At 31.3% G+C, this 18,700-nt stretch overlaps 2 protein-coding genes and 2 long non-coding RNA genes across 8 annotated transcripts; 3 read left to right on the top strand and 1 right to left on the bottom strand.

The window, feature by feature from the left end:
- On the bottom strand, window positions 1–3,900 carry LOC114175696 (probable RNA 3'-terminal phosphate cyclase-like protein). Of its 5 annotated transcripts, none has more exons than XM_028060482.1 (8): window positions 3,717–3,900; window positions 2,440–2,493; window positions 2,133–2,350; window positions 1,868–2,020; window positions 1,580–1,758; window positions 1,329–1,504; window positions 989–1,205; window positions 1–661 (listed from the first exon to the last, which is right to left on the bottom strand). In XM_028060482.1, exons 3-8 carry the CDS (start codon window positions 2,335–2,337, stop codon window positions 452–454), a joined length of 1,140 nt encoding a protein of 379 aa, XP_027916283.1. In that variant the 5' UTR covers window positions 2,338–2,350; window positions 2,440–2,493; window positions 3,717–3,900; the 3' UTR covers window positions 1–451. The 5 variants fall into 5 exon arrangements, with proteins under 5 accessions (XP_027916283.1, XP_027916281.1, XP_027916282.1 ...); XM_028060480.1 differs by having other exon boundaries at window positions 2,440–2,511; XM_028060481.1 differs by having other exon boundaries at window positions 2,133–2,441.
- Window positions 3,901–10,217: 6,317 nt separating this feature from the next.
- Window positions 10,218–15,110, top strand: LOC114178936 (external alternative NAD(P)H-ubiquinone oxidoreductase B2, mitochondrial). The gene is made up of 10 exons (XM_028065088.1): window positions 10,218–10,469; window positions 11,165–11,420; window positions 12,088–12,288; window positions 12,484–12,734; window positions 12,948–13,170; window positions 13,312–13,416; window positions 13,831–14,103; window positions 14,194–14,315; window positions 14,467–14,586; window positions 14,703–15,110. The coding sequence occupies exons 1-10, from the start codon at window positions 10,378–10,380 to the stop codon at window positions 14,788–14,790; spliced, it is 1,731 nt and encodes a 576-aa protein (XP_027920889.1). The 5' UTR covers window positions 10,218–10,377; the 3' UTR covers window positions 14,791–15,110.
- Window positions 15,111–15,480: 370 nt separating this feature from the next.
- On the top strand, window positions 15,481–17,030 carry LOC114175058. The gene is made up of 3 exons (XR_003602798.1): window positions 15,481–15,912; window positions 15,993–16,474; window positions 16,568–17,030. It is a non-coding gene; the product is annotated as an uncharacterized LOC114175058 (long non-coding RNA).
- Window positions 17,031–17,593: 563 nt separating this feature from the next.
- On the top strand, window positions 17,594–18,440 carry LOC114174953. Its single transcript, XR_003602787.1, has 2 exons — window positions 17,594–17,970; window positions 18,091–18,440. It is a non-coding gene; the product is annotated as an uncharacterized LOC114174953 (long non-coding RNA).
- The last annotated feature ends 260 nt before the right edge of the window (window positions 18,441–18,700 follow it).

Here is an 18,700-nt window from a genome sequence, read left to right on the forward strand (position 1 = left end):
TACATAAAATATATTTTCTTTTGCACTTCATTCATGTGGTTTTAAGTCTGGAGATCTCTAATGAAATAACTAAGGAATCATGCTATAAATAAAACAGCTAAAGAAATTTGATTGAATGCTTTCATTTAGCTTGAGATCACGAATCAATTCTAACTAAATGTACTACTACTTCTAACCTAATTTCATTGAACATCGATTAGGCAGCAAAAAAGAACAATCTTTTGCTACAAACAAAACATCTTAAAGAATCACCTCCTATCCAATGATTGTATTGACAAGGAGATGTTAATTTAAGACTCAAATTTTATAGAAAACTTACATGATGAAAGTTTTTAAAATTAAAATTTGAATCTTATACAAGATCTTTTCCAGGCGTCAAAGTAGCAGTTGCTTCAAAATTTCAATTCTTTCAGACTTGGTATTTTGGATTTATAACACTGTTGAACGCGCTTTATGATACCTTTCGAGAAAGGTTCTTCATGCCATAACCAACACACTTAAGAAAAACTGACTGTGAGTTCGGCTCTGGTTTGATGATGAACTTCAAATTTAGAAAATCCCTTATGTTTCTAAGAGTTTCAACGCCGTGCTGGGAAAGTTTTCCAACGCGAACCTTTGAAACATCTTGAGGGCATAGTGCACAAAGAAGAAATAGCAAGCCCTATAAACCAAAACAATAAAAAAAAATTAGGGGAATCCAAAATTCCACAAACGGAATTAAACTTCATCATATACACGAGTCCTACTAACACACATGCAAGACAATAAAATTGAACTAGTAGCTAGCTACGTATTCTAGCACCATAACATTTGAGTCAGCACACTTCCTGGGAGACTGCATTCCTGTTGCATTTTCTTTACTTTTTTTAGGTTCCATATCTTTTTCTCTCTATTGTAGGAGTCTACTTCTATATTGTATCTATTACCAGTATCTATCACTTCATATAAAAACATTAAAAGGGCAGAAAGAAAGTGCCGATATACTAACCTGATGTGTTGAATCTACCACTCCACTTTGAGCTATCTCACCGAGTAAAGCATTGGCAGTCCCCACACCGATATCCTCTGGAGGCATCAGGTCTCTTTTTGCGTCATCTGCAAGACTAGAAGTATCATCATCCCTCGCATGAGAAACAGCAGTGTCTGCAGAGATGAAGCAACCAGAAGTAGTTTCCGCAACAAGCGAAATCCCATAGCCAGGAGAACTGCACCAGCGAATGACCAACAAAAGGAGTTACAATACTATGACTTTCACTATTACTACCAAATATATTTCCAAAATTAAAATTCAATATTCAACAAATTCCACTGAGTGGAAGGAATCATACTTTCCAGCCTGAGGACCTGATCTGTGATCAGAGAAAATGTGCACATCAGAAACCAGTGGATTGACTATTCCACGGGTTGCTTTAATCATGCTATTTTCAAACTGAACAGACACTCTTGTTGAAAAGGTAGTTCCTCTAATTTTTTTCACAAAACCTTCATCAATCCAACTAACAGCCTGCCAAGAAGAAAACATAAGATGATAACAACAAAGTTTAAATAAACGAAATCATCAAAAGAATCAGAAACTTACAGATAGACTCTGAACAACAGGAAGTGATAAAATAACTTCGCCACCACCATTGGGAGGTAATCCACGACTCTCTATTTTAAGCTCCAAGCCTTCAGAGGGAACTCCAAAGCGCTTCAATATGGGTAAAGCAGTAGACTTGAAGGTATCAACCGATGGATCCTTAGAATCATTTGTAATTCCTGATAAACAATGTTCAAAACAGTTATAATTTCAACCATTCAAATATCTTGTAAAAGGTCCTTCAGAGATAGGTTTCAAAGTACAATCTAATTATTATAACTACTATACCTTTGAGCCTAATGGTGAGGGGCTGTTTTGCAAACAAACACAACACAATAAGTGGCTCCAGAAAATAGCCAATGGAGCGCGAGAGGCCACAATCGTGCGCACGGTGTTGCCTGCCACCGATAATAGTTCCAGGTTTGTACTTTAATTTGGTACCTGTTCAATCCAAATAAAATGAATAAGCAATCCTCTGATGGTGGTGGTAGTTGTGTTACTGCAACTAAACCTGATTGAAAAATAAATAAAAAAATGAAATTAAAAAAAATACCAGTTTCGTTGATTTCTACATGGCAATCATCGCAGACAGTTTCAAAGAGACGGAGAAGTGAAATCTCATGATTGCGGAGACCTGGCCAAGTCTCATCAGCACGAATGTCTTCGATGAGAATGGGAGTTGAAGAGAGAGTAGCGAGAAGAAGGCGTTGCCGGAAGCTCTGGCTTCCCAGCAACCTCTTGTACGCCGTTTTCCCCATTCTATGCAAACACCTACGTAGTTGAAGCTGCAGATTTTGATGCCCCCGGAATGAATGCAGAACGGAGAAAGAAGTCAATAAACCCTACATAGAGGGACTCACCCCTGTGTTTGTCGGAGAGATTTGAGCTTTGATTGTATAACTTAAACCCAGGCCCTAATAAATATTGGCACCCTGTTGGTATTAAAAAAAAAAAACATAAAATGAAGCAGACCATTTTCTTTCTCCACCCCCTTAGTTTTCATGTGAACCATAACATAAATGAAGTCGTTTTTAAGCTTTTGCCATTAGATCATAACAGTGTATCAGAAGTTTTAGGACTGTTTTATTCAGCATTAACTCTTATTGAATAAAAAAACACGTAAATTTCAATACAAAACAAGATGGATCCGCATACTATTCGTGCTTTAAGTCCTAGAGACTATTGTGTGCCAGAATATTAAATATGAGGTCAGATAAAGTCTTTAAAAATGTACATGGCAGTAGATAAGCATAATTTGATTGAACATGAGGGAAACACTTGACTTAAAAGCAACAAACATGTAGTTTATCTTCACAGCAATTATTGGAAGACAGAGTTGCACAGGATGCATAATCATATCATTCAAGTAGCATCAGGATGCATAATCATATCATTCAAGTAGCATCAGGATGCAACTTCTATTCATCCATTACTAATATCAGTTGGTTTGTGACGCGCTAAATTTGTAATCTTAGTTTTAAAGGGAGGAAGTGGGACAACTAGAACCAATCAGATAAGGATGACCTGTGTCATTTCTCTGGAAAATACAGAAAATGAATTCCTTGTGTAAGTAGTTTTACTTTAGGAAAAATTGGCTGCTTGAGTCATTGAGTGGTTAATGATTATTAACACTACTCTTTGTAAACTGTTAACTTTAAGTGTAATTTGTTTTTCCTAAATTGCAAATTTTAAACCAGAAATGTATGCTTTGCAAATTTTATGAAATTTTAAACAGAGCTACAAACTACTGCCACACGGCATATGAGATGTAACACAGTTGATATTAATCCATTTAACAAAAATTTACGGAAGACTTCTAACTTGTTAAATAAAATAAATAAATAAATAGCAAATCCTGTCTGTTACTTGTGATCAAGATAGAACATATCCAACTAAAATAAACTCACCCATGTAAAAAATGTATCTTTATAATACAAAGATCTCAAACTCGAACTGACAAATTTGCATTCATAATTCCAAATTTTCACTGTGCAAAATGTGTTTCTGATATTTGAAGGGACTGCCATTCTCTGGCAAGTACCAACTTTCTAAACTAGCATCTTAATCAGCTGGTAATGTCAAGCAAGTTCATGTCAGCCCCCGAGATGGGAGTTTCTAAAGGTGAAACGAAGCATACCTTATAACAGCAACAACCTTCCCAACACGCAGTGGCCTGGTTTCGATCTTAATCTCCGACGAACCCTACCACACCCACCAGCGCAATAGTGACACCAACGTGCAATCTTACCTTTGGTTGGCCTCTGAAATAGCGAAGAGGGTTTAGGGTTTATCTCGAAATTTTAAAATAGAGGAGAGGGTATAGTGCGTTGAAATTAGGTTCACATTATTTTGACATGAATATAATTTGATTGAAAATATGGATTTTTTTTTTAATTTTTAAAATTTATATAACTAAAAATTAAAATATTAAAATATGGAAGGTAAATAAAATTAAAATACTCTTTTAATTTTCTAATTATTATAAATAAAGATAATAATATTTTAACTCACTTTTAATTTACTGCTCCTATCATTTTTAATCATTTTTTTTGATTTTTTTTATATGATAATTTAAGAATGTTTGAAATCATGGATTAAATATAAATTTAAAAAACATTGATTAAAATATTATCATCCTATTAAAAATTCAATCAAATCTTTACTTTTTATTTATTTTAATTTAGTCATTTATTATAAAATGATCCAATTAAGCCATTTTTGATAAATTGAGATTAGATTTTTGTTAAAATTAATATATCAACTCAAGTCACCTAATAAATCCAAATATTTAAATTAATTTTATTTTATAAGTAAAATAATTTGACTTATAAATTATAAAAAAATTTAACGTCAATTTTTTTAAAAAAATAACCTAATTAAATCATTTTAAAGAATTAACGAATTGAATTTTTCATAAAAATTATTAAAAAGAAAATTTAACCTAAAAAATAAACAGATTTAACTAAATGGATCTTTAATAGACCAAACCAGTGCAAAAAAAGTATCACATTGGGCCAACAAGATTTTTTGTCCAGCCCTCGGTCGGTGAATTCCAAAGTTTCTTACACTTAGACCTCGTCCAAAAACAAGTTATTGTTTATTACTTTTTGTACTCTTACGCTTACTAACTGCACTCACATAATATTTGGAAAAGATTCAAATATCTTTCATTATTGTATCACACCACCCCACGACTGTTTGCGCTTCCATTATCACCACTGCAGCAGAAGAACAAAAATATAAAGAAAACACTATACAGGAAAAAGAAGAGAGAAAAATGTAGAAAAATAATTATTCCGGAAAGCTTGTTGGGAACGTATTTTATATGTTTCAAAAAAAAGTTATTTTCAGAATACATTTTATGTGTAAATATTCCGGAAAACTCATTTCAGAAGGTATTTTATGAGTTTCAAACTTTTTTTTTTCTAAATTTCCATTTTGAAAAATTTATTTCACAACATATTTCATATGTTTCGTAAATCGTTCTGAAAATGTTGCTCTAGAAATTGTTTCAAAAATTTTGTTCCAAACACATTGCGTTGGAAATTTTGGAAGATTTGTTCTAGAAAGTTTTTAGAATATGTAATCTGAATTAGAAGGTAAAATTATGATTTTAAAAGAGATAATAATATTTTTACTTACTTTTTTTTTATTCATTTTTAATTTATTATTTTAATTACTCTTAAATTATCACGTCATACCATTAAAATAAATCAAAATAGATAATTAAAAAATAATAAAAATGATGAGTTAAAAATTAGAAAAAAAAATAAGTTAAAATATTATTATACTTTAATGGAATGCGCGGAAAAATTATAGAAGTGCAAAAAGTAAAAGCCCAATTTGTCGAGGTTGCGTGAAGACCACTAAACAAATATAAGGTTGTGCTTCTCAGACAATCAACAACCCTCTTATATCCCACAGTTCCTATGAACATCTATCCTCTAAAACAATTGAGAATCGTATAAGTTATATGATTGCTTAGAAATTACATCTTCTATGGAGAATATGTTTTAACTCCATTTCGATGGAGAACAATTGAAAATCTATAGGTATCTTAGTTGTTACATCTTCCTTTCTTTCGTCATATATCGTTGATCGTTGGTGTAAGTATGCAAAATTGTTTTTATCTTTGTAGATGATCTTTGTGTTTTCTCATCCACCTCCTCCTAAGTTACTTGAACTTTCTCCTTTCTTTTCCTAGATATGATGGTTGATAGGATTTTAAATAAAATCCTAAATCTTAAAGACAAACAAATATATTTTTTAATGATATTCTAGTAAATGAATTAGTTTTTGACATTGTAAATAACTAAAGTATAAATAAAAAATATAAAAATATGGATGTTGTAAAATTTTTATAATAAAGAAAACAATGTTTAAAATATGTACTAAAATAAGAGGCACTTAAAATAAAATAAAATACAATGTCATTAAATGATGATGTTATAGATCTGTGTCATGAAAGATGTATTCGTATTTTATAATAAGAGGTTGGAAGTCTACATACTAGGAATCAGGCTCGCATTATGTAAGGAAATAGAATAAAGGGATTATTGTACAGAGATGGACCACTCTGTCAAATGATCATCAAAATTAAAATACAATTTTCAAATAATTTTTGTTTAAGAAAATAAGAGAGAGTAGGAGGCATAAACCGCACACGTGTGTCATGTGACACCTGCTTCCTCTCTTGGCTGCCACCGTATTTTTGAGTCTAACAATTTGTGATAATCAAATCATAAACTACGTCGCATTCTGTATTATTAGATTTCAATTTTCCACTCGGTTCATTTTTAAAAACCATCGTCTTTCTTCTTTCCTTAAAATTAATTCCAAAACATTATAAACATTTTTTCTTCTCATGTAGAGAAGGTACTAATTTATATATATACTGTCGTACTATCTTGGTAAAATAGGTTGGAGTAAATTATTATCAGAGGGGGTGTAATTTATATACAATGGGTAAATGTAGATAAAATAAAAATTTAAGTTGTTCTAAATGTATAAGTTAGAGTTTAATCATAGTTTTAGTAAGTAAAAAGTTCTATATTATTTATGAGTTAAAGTATGTGATGCACGGATATGATACTATCGGATATGACACGTATCCGACACGTCAATATGTTTATTGTGAAAATAATATAATACAATACGTGATGTATGAATATTGAGAAGGTGTACAATAATTCTTAAAAATATAATAAATATATGATATATATATATATATATATATATATATATATATATATATATATTTGTCATTGTAAAAGTACAGTTATAAGAAAACTATCAAATAATTATCAATTTTAGTAACAAAAAATATGTCAGAAACCAATTTAGAGACAAATTATTTTGGTAGCCAAAACCTTGGTAACTAATGTTAGTAACCAATTTAGAAATCAATTCATAATAAAAAACTATTTTAATTATCAATTTAGAGACCAATTATAATGTTTTGGAATTGTTTTAGTTGCCAATAAATTTTAACTTTTAAATTGGTCACTATATAATGACTAATTATTTTTGTCATTAAAATTGATCATTATTTATAAATTTTCTTGTACTACATTACGACCTTATAAATCAGATACTTCTGATACTTCACTGATAAGTATCGATAAAGTATCGGACAGGAACCATGACCCAAATTAAAGTATCGGTGCATCATAGGTTGAAGTTAATGATTATATATATATTAATTTAGTCAAAAAATGTAAAGATAAAAGTGAGACAAAAGATGTTTTAATACAAATAATATTTTATATATAGTTATTATTTAATAATGTTATTTTAGTGAATTTTAAAGAAAGTTCAAAATAAAATATGAAAAAGGGAGTTTCAAAAACAAACACCCAAATTTCTTAACGTTTGATTAGGAGGCTTATTCTAATATGTTTAAACATCTAACATTATTTTAGAGTGAAAGTAACGGATTATTTATATACGTTTGTCTCTCTTAATTACTAATATGTCTTTTTACGGCAAAACTGTGATAGAGAGATGATACTTCAAAACAAACAATAAAGATAGTAATATTTTAACAAAAATGCCATCAAAATAGCTATTTAATTATTTATTTTATAATAATATTAATTTTTTTATTATATAATATTAGAGATGGCAAATAAACCCGTCCCCGTGGGTATTGCCCGAACCCGTCCCCGTTTTGACGGGGAATCCCCGCATTGACTGGGTATGGGTATGGGTATGGGGAATCCCCAACTTTTTCAGTTGGGTATGGGGATGGGTATGGGGATGTACATATACCCGCCATAATACCCGTCCCCGCCATATCTCCATTCTCGTTTAAATTATTAAAATATTTACAATTAATCAAGTAACTCATATATATATATATATATATATATATATATATATTTTTTTTTTTTCTTTTTTCTTTTAATTATTTCATTTGTCATGAAACTCATTCTCATCTCCAATATATTTTTTATCTTATCATAACCTTTATGTAATTATGTTAAAATGATGTATGTTAATAAAAAAAATATTATGCCTCACATTTGAATATTTATATTATTTTTAATATTTTTATTTATTATAAATTTTCCTTTCACATGAGAATGTTTATACTCTCAATTTAAGGTAATATAAAAAAATTCTTTACTTATTATTATTATTATTATTATTAATTTTTGTTTAATTTGAAAAACTCTTTTGTTTCATTAAAATAATTTTCGTTATTTTTCAACCATTAAGTATATATGTTGATATTTGAAAAGTTTTCTTAGTTCTCTAAGATATTTTTCGTCTTATCATACCTTAGTTATATATTTGATTTCCTTTGTGTGATTTTTTTCGATAGTCTATCAAATTATTTCTAAAACACACATTTGCTAGTTTTTTAATATTTTTATTTATTGTTTTTATTTTTATCATGTAGAATAATATTTCGATATATTCTATCTAATTATTTTTTATTTTATAACTCATTATTAATCATAATGTAATTTTTTCACTTTAAATTCTGTTTGAAGTGGTTAAAATTATATATATATATATATATATATATATATATATATATATATATATAATGATATTTAGGAATAGTATATGATAATTCACTACAAGAAAAACATGAAATGGTGACTGATTTAGTCAGTAACCCATATCAGTCACTATTTTTCGTCATTGGTGGTAGTAGTTGATTTATTATCTGAATCAATGACTAAATTAGTGACTAATTCAATGATTAAATCGATACTTGATTTAGTGACCAATTTAATTACTAATTTATTTGTAATTTAATGACAAATTTTTTGGTCACTAATGATATTTCTATTTAATTTTAACTACTTCAAACGTAATTTAATAATTAGTTCTCTAAGGTATTTTTCATTTTATCATACCTTAATTATACATTTGATTTCCTTTGTGCGATTTCTTTCGATAGTCTCTCAAATTATTTCTAAAACACACATTTGTTAGTTTTTTAATATTTTTATTTATTGTTTATTTTCATCATGTAGAATAATATTTTGATATATTCTATCTAATTATTTGTTATTTTATAACTCACTATTAATCATACTGTAATTTTTTTCACTTTAATTGTACAAATAATTTTTATTTACTACAATATAAAAATTTAATGTAATTGCTATGAATATTTTGTTGTCACTATCCAACATATATTGAAGTTCAAAAGATACAAAATCTATGTCAAAATTTTATTATTATGTTTATTATTTGTTCTTTGTGTCATTTTGATCAAGTGATGTATTATAACTTTTATTAGTGTATAAAAAAGAGATTTATTATAATTTAAAAAATTGAAGTAAACAAACATTTAAAATATATTTTAATTTGAATATTTGTTTTCCTTTTATTATTATGTTTATTATTTGTTATTTGTGTCATTTTGATCCAGTGATATATTATAACTTTTATTAGTGTATAAAAAAGAGATTCATTAGAATTTAAAAAATTAAGTAAACAAACATTTAAAATATATTTTAATTTGAATATTTGTTTTCCTTTTATATTTTTTTGAAATATTTTTTAATTTTATCAACTAAGTTCATCAATGTTGTAGTTTGCAAATTTAATAAATGTTTTGGTTCACATGAAATTTTATTTGGTATTCTAATATAAAATGTAAACAATTATAATTTATTTTAAGGTATTTGACATCGAAGAAAATCCTCCTAATATTGAATATTTCATAATATTATGTTTTCTTTACCGTAATTTTTTTTCTTTTATAAAAATTAATATTGAAGTAGTTAGAACACGAGTCGAGTATGGGTACGAGATTATACCCGTTACCCGGTGGGAATGGGGATGGGATGGGAAAAAAGTTTGATACCCGTTGGACTTGGGTATGAGGATGATGATGAATTTTTTATGCGAGGATGGGTATGGGATAGCGAAACCTGTCCCGCTCCGCCCCGTTGCCATCCCTATATAATATTGAAAGGTAAATACTTTATAATATAAAGAAGAAAAGAGAGTTGATATAAAGACATAATAGAGGTATTAAAATTATTTCTCCATTAATACATAATTAATCTGGTGGCTGCTACTTTACTTCACCTACCACATTTTTTTTTTCTTCTTAATCTTCCTTTTTTTAGTTTCATTTAAATTAAAAAAAAAAAAAAAAAGTGGAAGGGGAAGTGACGAGGAAAGGTATCACCGCCTAGAACTCACGCTGTTCCTGTTTTATAACTGCCCTCTCTTTCTCTTCTCTGTTTCTCTTTGACCCAATTCACCTTTCTCTCTCTTCCCACCATTTTGGACACTCCGTCCTAACCCTTTTCTGTAACAACAAAAAAATGCGGAATTTCACTTTCTTCGAACGAGTTTCTAGAGCTTTCCGTGACCATGGTTCCAACTTCAAGCTTCTCCTTCTCTGCACCACCGTTAGGTACCATCAACTTCTAACTTCCCTTAATACTTCACTTTCTTCTTTTCCATTTCCTTTTCACTTATTTTATTTTCATTTCTATGTCGCTGAGTCTTGGAAGTCAGATCTGTATTGCAATATAAAACAACATTTGAAGGCAAAAATATCTTCAAAATTATTTTCCGATCCTCTGCTTCCAACTTTGTTCCGTAGTCAACTTGCAACTTAATTTGAATATATAGGTCTTACATGAATTCATAAATCTATGAAGGCTAATTATGCACAATCGTAGAATTGGCACACATATATTCTACAATTTAATTATATATACCCGGTTTAGGAGACATGCATAATGCATTCTGATATGCTAAGATCAAAGTTGTTAACTGTGACGAGAAACTATTGCATTATCAGTATTATGATGTAATAATCTTCTCATTCAATTGAACATGCAAACTTTTTCTTGTCAATTGAAAATCTTGATTTAACATGCGGTAATTTAGGGCCGTGGTCTGAATTCAATAATAATTTCTGAATTTTGACACATTCGGTTAGAGACGCTGCTAAAATAATTATCATATAATAAAATTAATAATGTTACTAGAAAGATTATAATTTAGAGACAGTTGCAATAGAATGGATTTTAGTAAAATGTTTACAAATAGCACTGCATATTTGTGTGATGTGTGAAGAGGAGAACGGTTTGGTTGATGCAGTGGTGGAGGGGTTCTGGCTTACGCAGAGGCTGTAGGGGCATCTGAAGCGGCGGTGCCGGAGAAGAAAAAGGTGGTGGTGCTGGGAACAGGGTGGGCTGGCACGAGTTTCTTGAAGAATCTGAACAATCCCAGATATGAGGTTCATGTGGTCTCGCCTCGCAATTACTTTGCATTCACTCCTTTGCTGCCCAGTGTTACCTGCGGCACCGTGGAAGCCCGTAGCATTGTCGAACCTGTCCGCAATATTTTTCGGAAGGTGATCATCACATCAAACACACTTGCTCCCTGTTTCGTAATATTCATTTTCGGAGTTGTTATTTTTGTCATCTAATTGCTGATTAGTTTTTAAGGATACTTACGAATAGTTTGTAGTTGTCCTGTCAGTTTGATTTCATAACATAGCTCCTCTTTTTCTCTTAATATTTTTTCTGTCAATTAAAAATAGAAAGTTTATCTTAAAGTTGTTATTACATTTAAATACATGAATAATTATTAGATTAAAAAAATGTTTTTGATTTATTGACCTATGTACTTGTAATAATTTCGAGCCATTTAGCTGTTAATCATAAATTGTTGGATTGGTCCATCTTATGTTGTGTGTGCAATAAGTACTATGGAAACTATGTGGGAGCGCCCATGCATCCACTGTGTTATGTTTTCCGTGAAACAGAGGTTTGTTCTCATGTCATGATGCTTCAGGTCTAATGTGACCGAAGTTTGCCTTTCCTGTTGAAAGGGAATTCCTGTTTTATTTAAGAATGGGTTTATCTGCATCACATTTATGAGATTGCACCGCTTAGTGAATGAAAGGATATATTGGTGTGAAAACGAAATGCTACTCACTCCTAGGAGATACATATTCTGATAATTAGATTGCCAGAATAGAAAATGGCTTAATTCCTTGTTATCTATCCTCCACGCAGAAAATGGTGGACGTTCAATTCAGTGAAGCAGAATGTCTTAAGATTGACGCAGCAAACAGGAAGGTATACTGCCGGTCTAATATAAGTAATAACGAGAAAGAAGAGTTTGTGGTGGACTATGACTACCTAATCATAGCGGTCGGAGCAAATGTCAACACATTTAATACTCCGGGGGTGACTGAGAATTGCCATTTCTTGAAGGTAAATTATTTATCACATCATTATTGTGCATCATATTATCATGTATTTTGGTGTAGTTTTTTTCACTAAAAGGAAGAAAAGTTCTGAGGAGACGGGGCAAATCCAATGATGTCTTAGGTGTGATGGATATAACGCAGATAACATGTTTGTGGCTTTTTGTTATCTTATGTTATGGACAGTGTGTATATTGTGCAGGAAGTTGAAGATGCGCAGAAGATTAGAAGAACCGTTATTGACTGCTTCGAGAGAGCAAGTTTGCCAAGTGTAAGTGAGGAAGAAAAGAAGAGAATTCTTCACTTTGCTATTGTTGGAGGTGGTCCAACTGGAGTTGAGTTTGCAGCCTCACTACATGATTTTGTCACTGAGGATTTGGTCAAGTTATATCCTGGGATAAAAGATTTAGTTAAAATTACGCTTCTGGAGGCTGGAGATCATATTTTGAGCATGTAAGCGTCAAATTTTCATTACACATCTCCTTATTCATAACTCTGTTTACTGATGCTTTACTGTCCCTTATTTGTGTTTATAAGTAGCCCAGTATTAGATTCAATCATCGATTTTACATATGTACATATGCTGGTGTTTGGTTTTGGGTTTCTGTTGTTTAAAATAGAGCTTACTATGAGCATATACATTTTCATTCTTGATCTCTTTTTCAGGTTTGACAAAAGAATCACTACTTTTGCTGAAGATAAGTTTCGAAGAGATGGTATTGATGTCAAAACAGGATCCATGGTTGTGAAGGTTTCTGATAAAGAAATTTCTACTAAGGAAATGAAAAATGGAGGAGAAATTACCACAATTCCATATGGAATGGCTGTCTGGTCAACTGGTATCGGCACTCGTCCATTTATAAAAGATTTTATGTCACAAATTGGTCAGGTATGTCATTGGGAAATTTTCCATTTTAGTTGTTCTGATTCAATACTCAGAAATCATGTTTCTCGGTTAGTTTTATTTATTTTTCACCAAATAAATCTTTCATTCATTTATTATTTACGTGAAATTGATTATCCTGAACAGACTAATAGACGGGCCATAGCTACTGATGAGTGGTTGAGAGTTGAATCAACCAGCAATGTGTATGCACTTGGTGACTGTGCTACAATAAACCAGCGAAAAGTCATGGTATATTCTCCATCCTTCATTTAATTAATATTGAACATTGTTACTACTGCATGTTTTCAGCTGTGTGCAACACGGCTATATTCCATTCTTACAGAGAATTGTTCGTATCCATACTGTAAAGTCTGTAACATTACAACAACTGAATTTGTTTTTTTAGTTTGTTCATTGTCTTCCATTAGAGTAATATATTTATTTAGTTTTGATGAAATAGTAAAATATTTATCATGTTGTTTATACACTTATTTATCACACATCTTGGTTAATAATTCTACTTGCCTTGCCAAGCTAACTGGATGTTGCATTAAGCTAAACATATCGACAATCTGGGACCGTATGATGTGTGAGCATTGGAATTTCAGATGATATCTTTTTTTTTCCTGTTGTTGATCAATATTCTGGGTTTTGGCATTTTAGGAAGATATTGCGGCAATATTTAAGAAGGCTGACAAGGACAATTCAGGAACTCTTACTGTCAAGGAATTTCAGGAGGTATTGGATGACATCTGTGAGAGATACCCTCAGGTGGGGCTATATCTAAAGAGTAACCATATGCACGACCTTGCTGATTTGTTGAAAGAGTCCAAGGGAGATGTTGAAAAAGAATCTATTGAACTGAATATCGAAGAACTCAAAACCGCACTCTCTAAAGTGGATTCTCAGATGAAATTTCTTCCTGCTACAGCGCAGGTGCATGTCATGTTATCTGCAAGTTGTATTCTATTTTCTGTTTATGTTTCTTTAATGATATGACTTCAAGTTTCTTAAACCGCATATCAGGTCGCATCTCAGCAAGGCACCTACCTGGCCCAGTGCTTTAATCGGATGGAAGAGTGTGAAAAAAATCCAGAGGGTCCCATCAGATTCAGGGGAGAAGGGCGCCATCGCTTCAAACCCTTTAGGTAACATGATCATATTAATTTAATAGCTTCAGTTTTATTTTATGGGCTCTTTACCTTGACATGATGATGAAATGATGAATATGATTCAAGGTTTTTCATTGGTTGGTCCTTGTTTTCCTCATTATTACTACGTGGTTGATTGTTCCTCAAGGTACAAGCATTTAGGTCAATTCGCTCCTCTAGGAGGAGAGCAAACCGCTGCACAGCTTCCCGGTGATTGGGTTTCAATTGGACACAGCAGTCAATGGCTGTGGTATTCCGTTTATGCAAGGTAGTGAGTTCTCCTTTTGCTTAATATTATATTGTATTCTTAAAAACTAAAACTGAAAAGACTCATAATGCATTCGGATTATAAAGTTAATAAAGCTTCATCCAATGTTTTGACAGCAAGCAAGTAAGCTGGCGCACAAGAGCGTTAGTAGTATCAGACTGGACAAGACGCTTTATTTTTGGGAGGGATTCAAGTCAAATATGAAAGAGTTTCAATATTTTGCAGAAGTGTGGCTGTGATAATAATGCAGAGCTCGTCAATCTTCAGTTGAAATCTATATACGGATTCTTTTTCCAACTTCTCTAATTCTTTGAATAACACAAACAGACACCCAAGGGGAATGTCCCAGATGGGATTTGTTATCATGCTTTCTCCAGATTCCACTTTATATATGAATTTTTTACACTTTCTTCCACTTTAGTTGTTGGAATTGCGGCATTTGCGAATCTGAGTTTGCAGATTCATTTCAGAGATTCTGGCTTTTCACGCCTAATCATTTGAGTTATATTGGTTAATTATTTTAATATGAAGTTTTTTCAATTTCTGATCGAGGACATAGTCGTATTTAAGCAGGCTATAAAAAAGAATAGCTTAGTAACCCATAAATCTCACTGGTTTTAATAATCTGGGATTTTCTCAACAGTAGCTTAGTGACACTTAATTGTGTAAATTGTCCATTAAGTTCTCTCTCTCTCTCTCTCTCTCTCTCTCTATATATATATATATATATATATATATATATATATATTTACACACACGTACACGTATTTGGTTATTCTAAAATTATTTCAAGTTTTAGTTTCCCAAAATTATCAATCAAATTCTGTTAGAAGTTGAAATAAATAGATTTTAAGAAAATGAGAAAAGATTCAAGTGTCAATTTGTGGTGTATTTTTATTGTCAAGTTTTTTTATTTGATTATTATGATGCATTTATTTCTTCTACTTTTGGAACGCAGAAAAATTACTTGTTCCTAATATTAAACCAGGTAATATTCTTTTACAATTGTACGTGTTCCTTTATATGGAGAGGTAATCTTCTTTTGCAATTGTACGTGTTCCTTTATACTAATCCCATGAATTTAGTCGGTTACAACATTATAATGTATTGATTCACTAATAAATTAGCTTCCCTCTCCCTCGAGCCAATTCATGTCTCCTTCTTTAATCCATCTTTCCTCTCCTTTAGGCCAGACTCTTGTTGATCCCCATTGCAATCCACACATGATGTTGTAGTTCAGCCTACCCCTACTACTTCAAACCACGATCTCCTTGTTGAGGAGGTGTGTTGTGATACTACTAGAAAGGTCATCACAAGTGGGAAAGAGTAAGTTCGTAATGTCTTCAATATTTTATTTGACTCTTTATACATTACGAGGTTAACACTGTGCTTTGTCTGTTTTATAGTTGGACACCTAATTATTAAGTAGTTAGCATACAGTTAAGGCACAACTTAGAGGCCTTGCACTACTATGACTTTATGAAGGAGGATGACAAACTTAGATGGTGGGCTGATTTTAAGATGAGTGTAATTACTAATTTCAATCAATTCTAATTTTATCATTATTCATCACATCATATATCTTTCCATTTGTTGTTTACTTTTACAAGCTATAATGATTTCGGTGCCTCGGGATGAATAGAAAATTAAAAAGGTGTATGAGTCAAAAGTTAGAAAACGCATAGGTGATTTACTGTCCAAAGCAAGGATGGAGAAGGCCAAACCTTCCAGAATGGGAGAAGAAACATGGGATGAACTTTTGATATATTGTGATTCTCATAAGTTTAGAGAAAGATCATATCAAAACAAACTGAATCAATCTTCCAATAAAGGTAGAACATTGTGATCTACTGACTGCAAATATTACTTTGCCATAGCACCGAGCCTAGTAAGTACAATTCATAAATTATGTACACTTTCTTTCATGTTATTGGATTATTTTTTCAAAATATATTATTCTTAACTTTACAACTTTTTTCAGGAATGTAAATATGATCGACGTATTGAGCTGGATGAACTATTTCTCGCCACTCACACTAAAAAGAATGGTGGTTGGTAGATGGTTGCACACATGCGACTTATGTAAGTTATTGTTATAATTTACTTATTTTACTTATTTCTTTAATATTATTTGATAGCAATTGTCCCTTTTACTAATTTATTAGGAAAAGTGTCATGGACCATTGAGGGTCATCCAAACAAACACTTTCAAAAGATCAAGTTTTGAACTCTAGCAAGCATCGGCTGAGGCAACATTACATAATAAATTTATTTAAATTTTAATTACAAGAGATGCTTAAGCTCACACTACATATCATATTACCGACAAATATTCTAGTTAAAGATGCTTCATAGACACTAATCATATATTAAAAATTAAATTATTTAATTGTATAACAAGAGTCTAACTCACATTTGTAAAAATATTATTTTAAAAAATAAAATACGTGTAAATACTAAATTGACGCAAACGATCTTTTTATTATTATAAATAATATATGTAGTGAGGGTTTAGTCCACATAAAAACAGTAAGTCTTTAAAAAGAAAACATTAAACGAGGGTTTGAACGAGAAATTTTTTTTATTTTTATAAAATTTTAGGGAGAACTTTGTCTTCACAATTACTAATATTTAAAAAAAAAGTTTAGAAAAGGCTAAACCTTTACTACTAATATTTTTCTAAAAAAAGTGTGAATATTGGGGAATGAATAATAAGTTTCACTAGACTCATTTTCCATGCTAATCGGACACATAAAAACATGTAAGTCAATCTTTTACCTTTTGAAAACGTTTTGTTGTTGACAATTTTTTTTTTCTTTTTTTCGTATAGTGATTGTAATGCATTTAATTTCTTATAATATATATATATATATATATATATATATATATATATATATATATATATATAATTTTTGGGTTAATTATATTTTTCATCCTTCAATTATTGTTGAATTTTGGTTTTAGTACTCCATCTAAAGGTTGATCTATTTCAGTTCCTGATGTTTTGAATTGCATGAAATTGGTTCCCAATTTTAAACTTTGTTAGTATTAATTGATACTTGGCTAACAGATGGTCACATCAGGATCTCGTTTAAAGGTTTCTTTTGATGACACTATTTTGCACGTTTTAGTTATACATTAATAATGATTTTAGGGCACATGGTAATTAAAGAATGTATCATGTAACTATTTGATGCATGGTTCTGTTAAAATTAGAAAGGGGTTTTGCTAAGAACCCTATCGATTAAACTTGCGCTGGTGAGCGAAGACAGAAGTAGTGATTTCAATCCGTAATCCAAAGGTAGAAACTTCATTCACAAGCGAAGAAGAAGTGGGTGGTCAGTGGTTTGATTTGATCGACGAAATTACCATTTCTGATGTGAGGTTAGTTATCTTGTTTACAAATTTTCTTTCGTTGAATGTTCGTTTTGCTCTGGTTTGGTTGTTTTTAAAGTTTGATTGTGGTTGTATTTGTTTGGTTTTGTGTTTTTATTTGAAATGTAGGGCTGGAAATGGGGTTTGCGGTCGCGTTTCATCATATGGATAGGTTTGAAAGGAATAGGGGATTGAAAAACGTTGGGGGTGAAATCCACATTGTTAAAGGGACCAATCCAGATTTTTGGTCATTCTTTGAAGCATTAGGCATCGTGAAGGATTTTAAATACGCTGGAGATGTGAAACTTTGGTGGAACGGTTCAAAACATAAGTTGTTAAACAATCTAAGATTGTTGAGTGAGATAAGGAGGCATTAGTGTTGACTAAGTATGCAGAGGATAGGAACGAAGAGGTTGATAAATTTGTTCAACATGTTCCTTGTCAGCCCGAAGTGGTGCATTTTATTGCTGGTGCTGGAATGGATGAAGAAGTGGGTCAGGCAGAATTGGGGGTGAAGATGATATGGTTTGTGAGGCAATTGTAGGGGGTGAGGCTGATGTGGTTGGTGAGGCAGAAGTGGGGGTGAGACTAGAGTGGGGAGTGAGGCCGAAGTGGGGGATGAGTAGGGATGTCAAAAAAATCCGTATTCACGGATAAAACCTGCAATGGGTAGGAAACAAATATTAAAAATGGATACCCGCTACCCGCGGGTACAAGTATTTTTGATACCTGCATGTTA

Source organism: Vigna unguiculata, chromosome 3 (genome assembly GCF_004118075.2).
Source record: "Vigna unguiculata cultivar IT97K-499-35 chromosome 3, ASM411807v1, whole genome shotgun sequence".
NCBI classification, from domain to species: domain Eukaryota; kingdom Viridiplantae; phylum Streptophyta; class Magnoliopsida; order Fabales; family Fabaceae; genus Vigna; species Vigna unguiculata.

Bases quoted from the DNA above. Each gene is read 5' to 3' on its own strand.
- LOC114175696 (XM_028060481.1), bottom strand. From the start codon at position 2,337: ATGGGGAAAACGGCGTACAAGAGGTTGCTGGGAAGCCAGAGCTTCCGG. The intron at 2,021-2,132 runs GTATTTTTTTTA...TGGATTGAACAG, and splicing joins TGTAGAAATCAACGAAACTG to GTACCAAATTAAAGTACAAA. The intron at 1,759-1,867 runs GTATAGTAGTTA...ATTGTTTATCAG, and splicing joins CCTCACCATTAGGCTCAAAG to GAATTACAAATGATTCTAAG.
- LOC114178936 (XM_028065088.1), top strand. From the start codon at position 10,378: ATGCGGAATTTCACTTTCTTCGAACGAGTTTCTAGAGCTTTCCGTGAC. The intron at 13,171-13,311 runs GTATGTCATTGG...TATCCTGAACAG, and splicing joins TTATGTCACAAATTGGTCAG to ACTAATAGACGGGCCATAGC. The intron at 14,587-14,702 runs GTAGTGAGTTCT...ATGTTTTGACAG, and splicing joins TGGTATTCCGTTTATGCAAG to CAAGCAAGTAAGCTGGCGCA.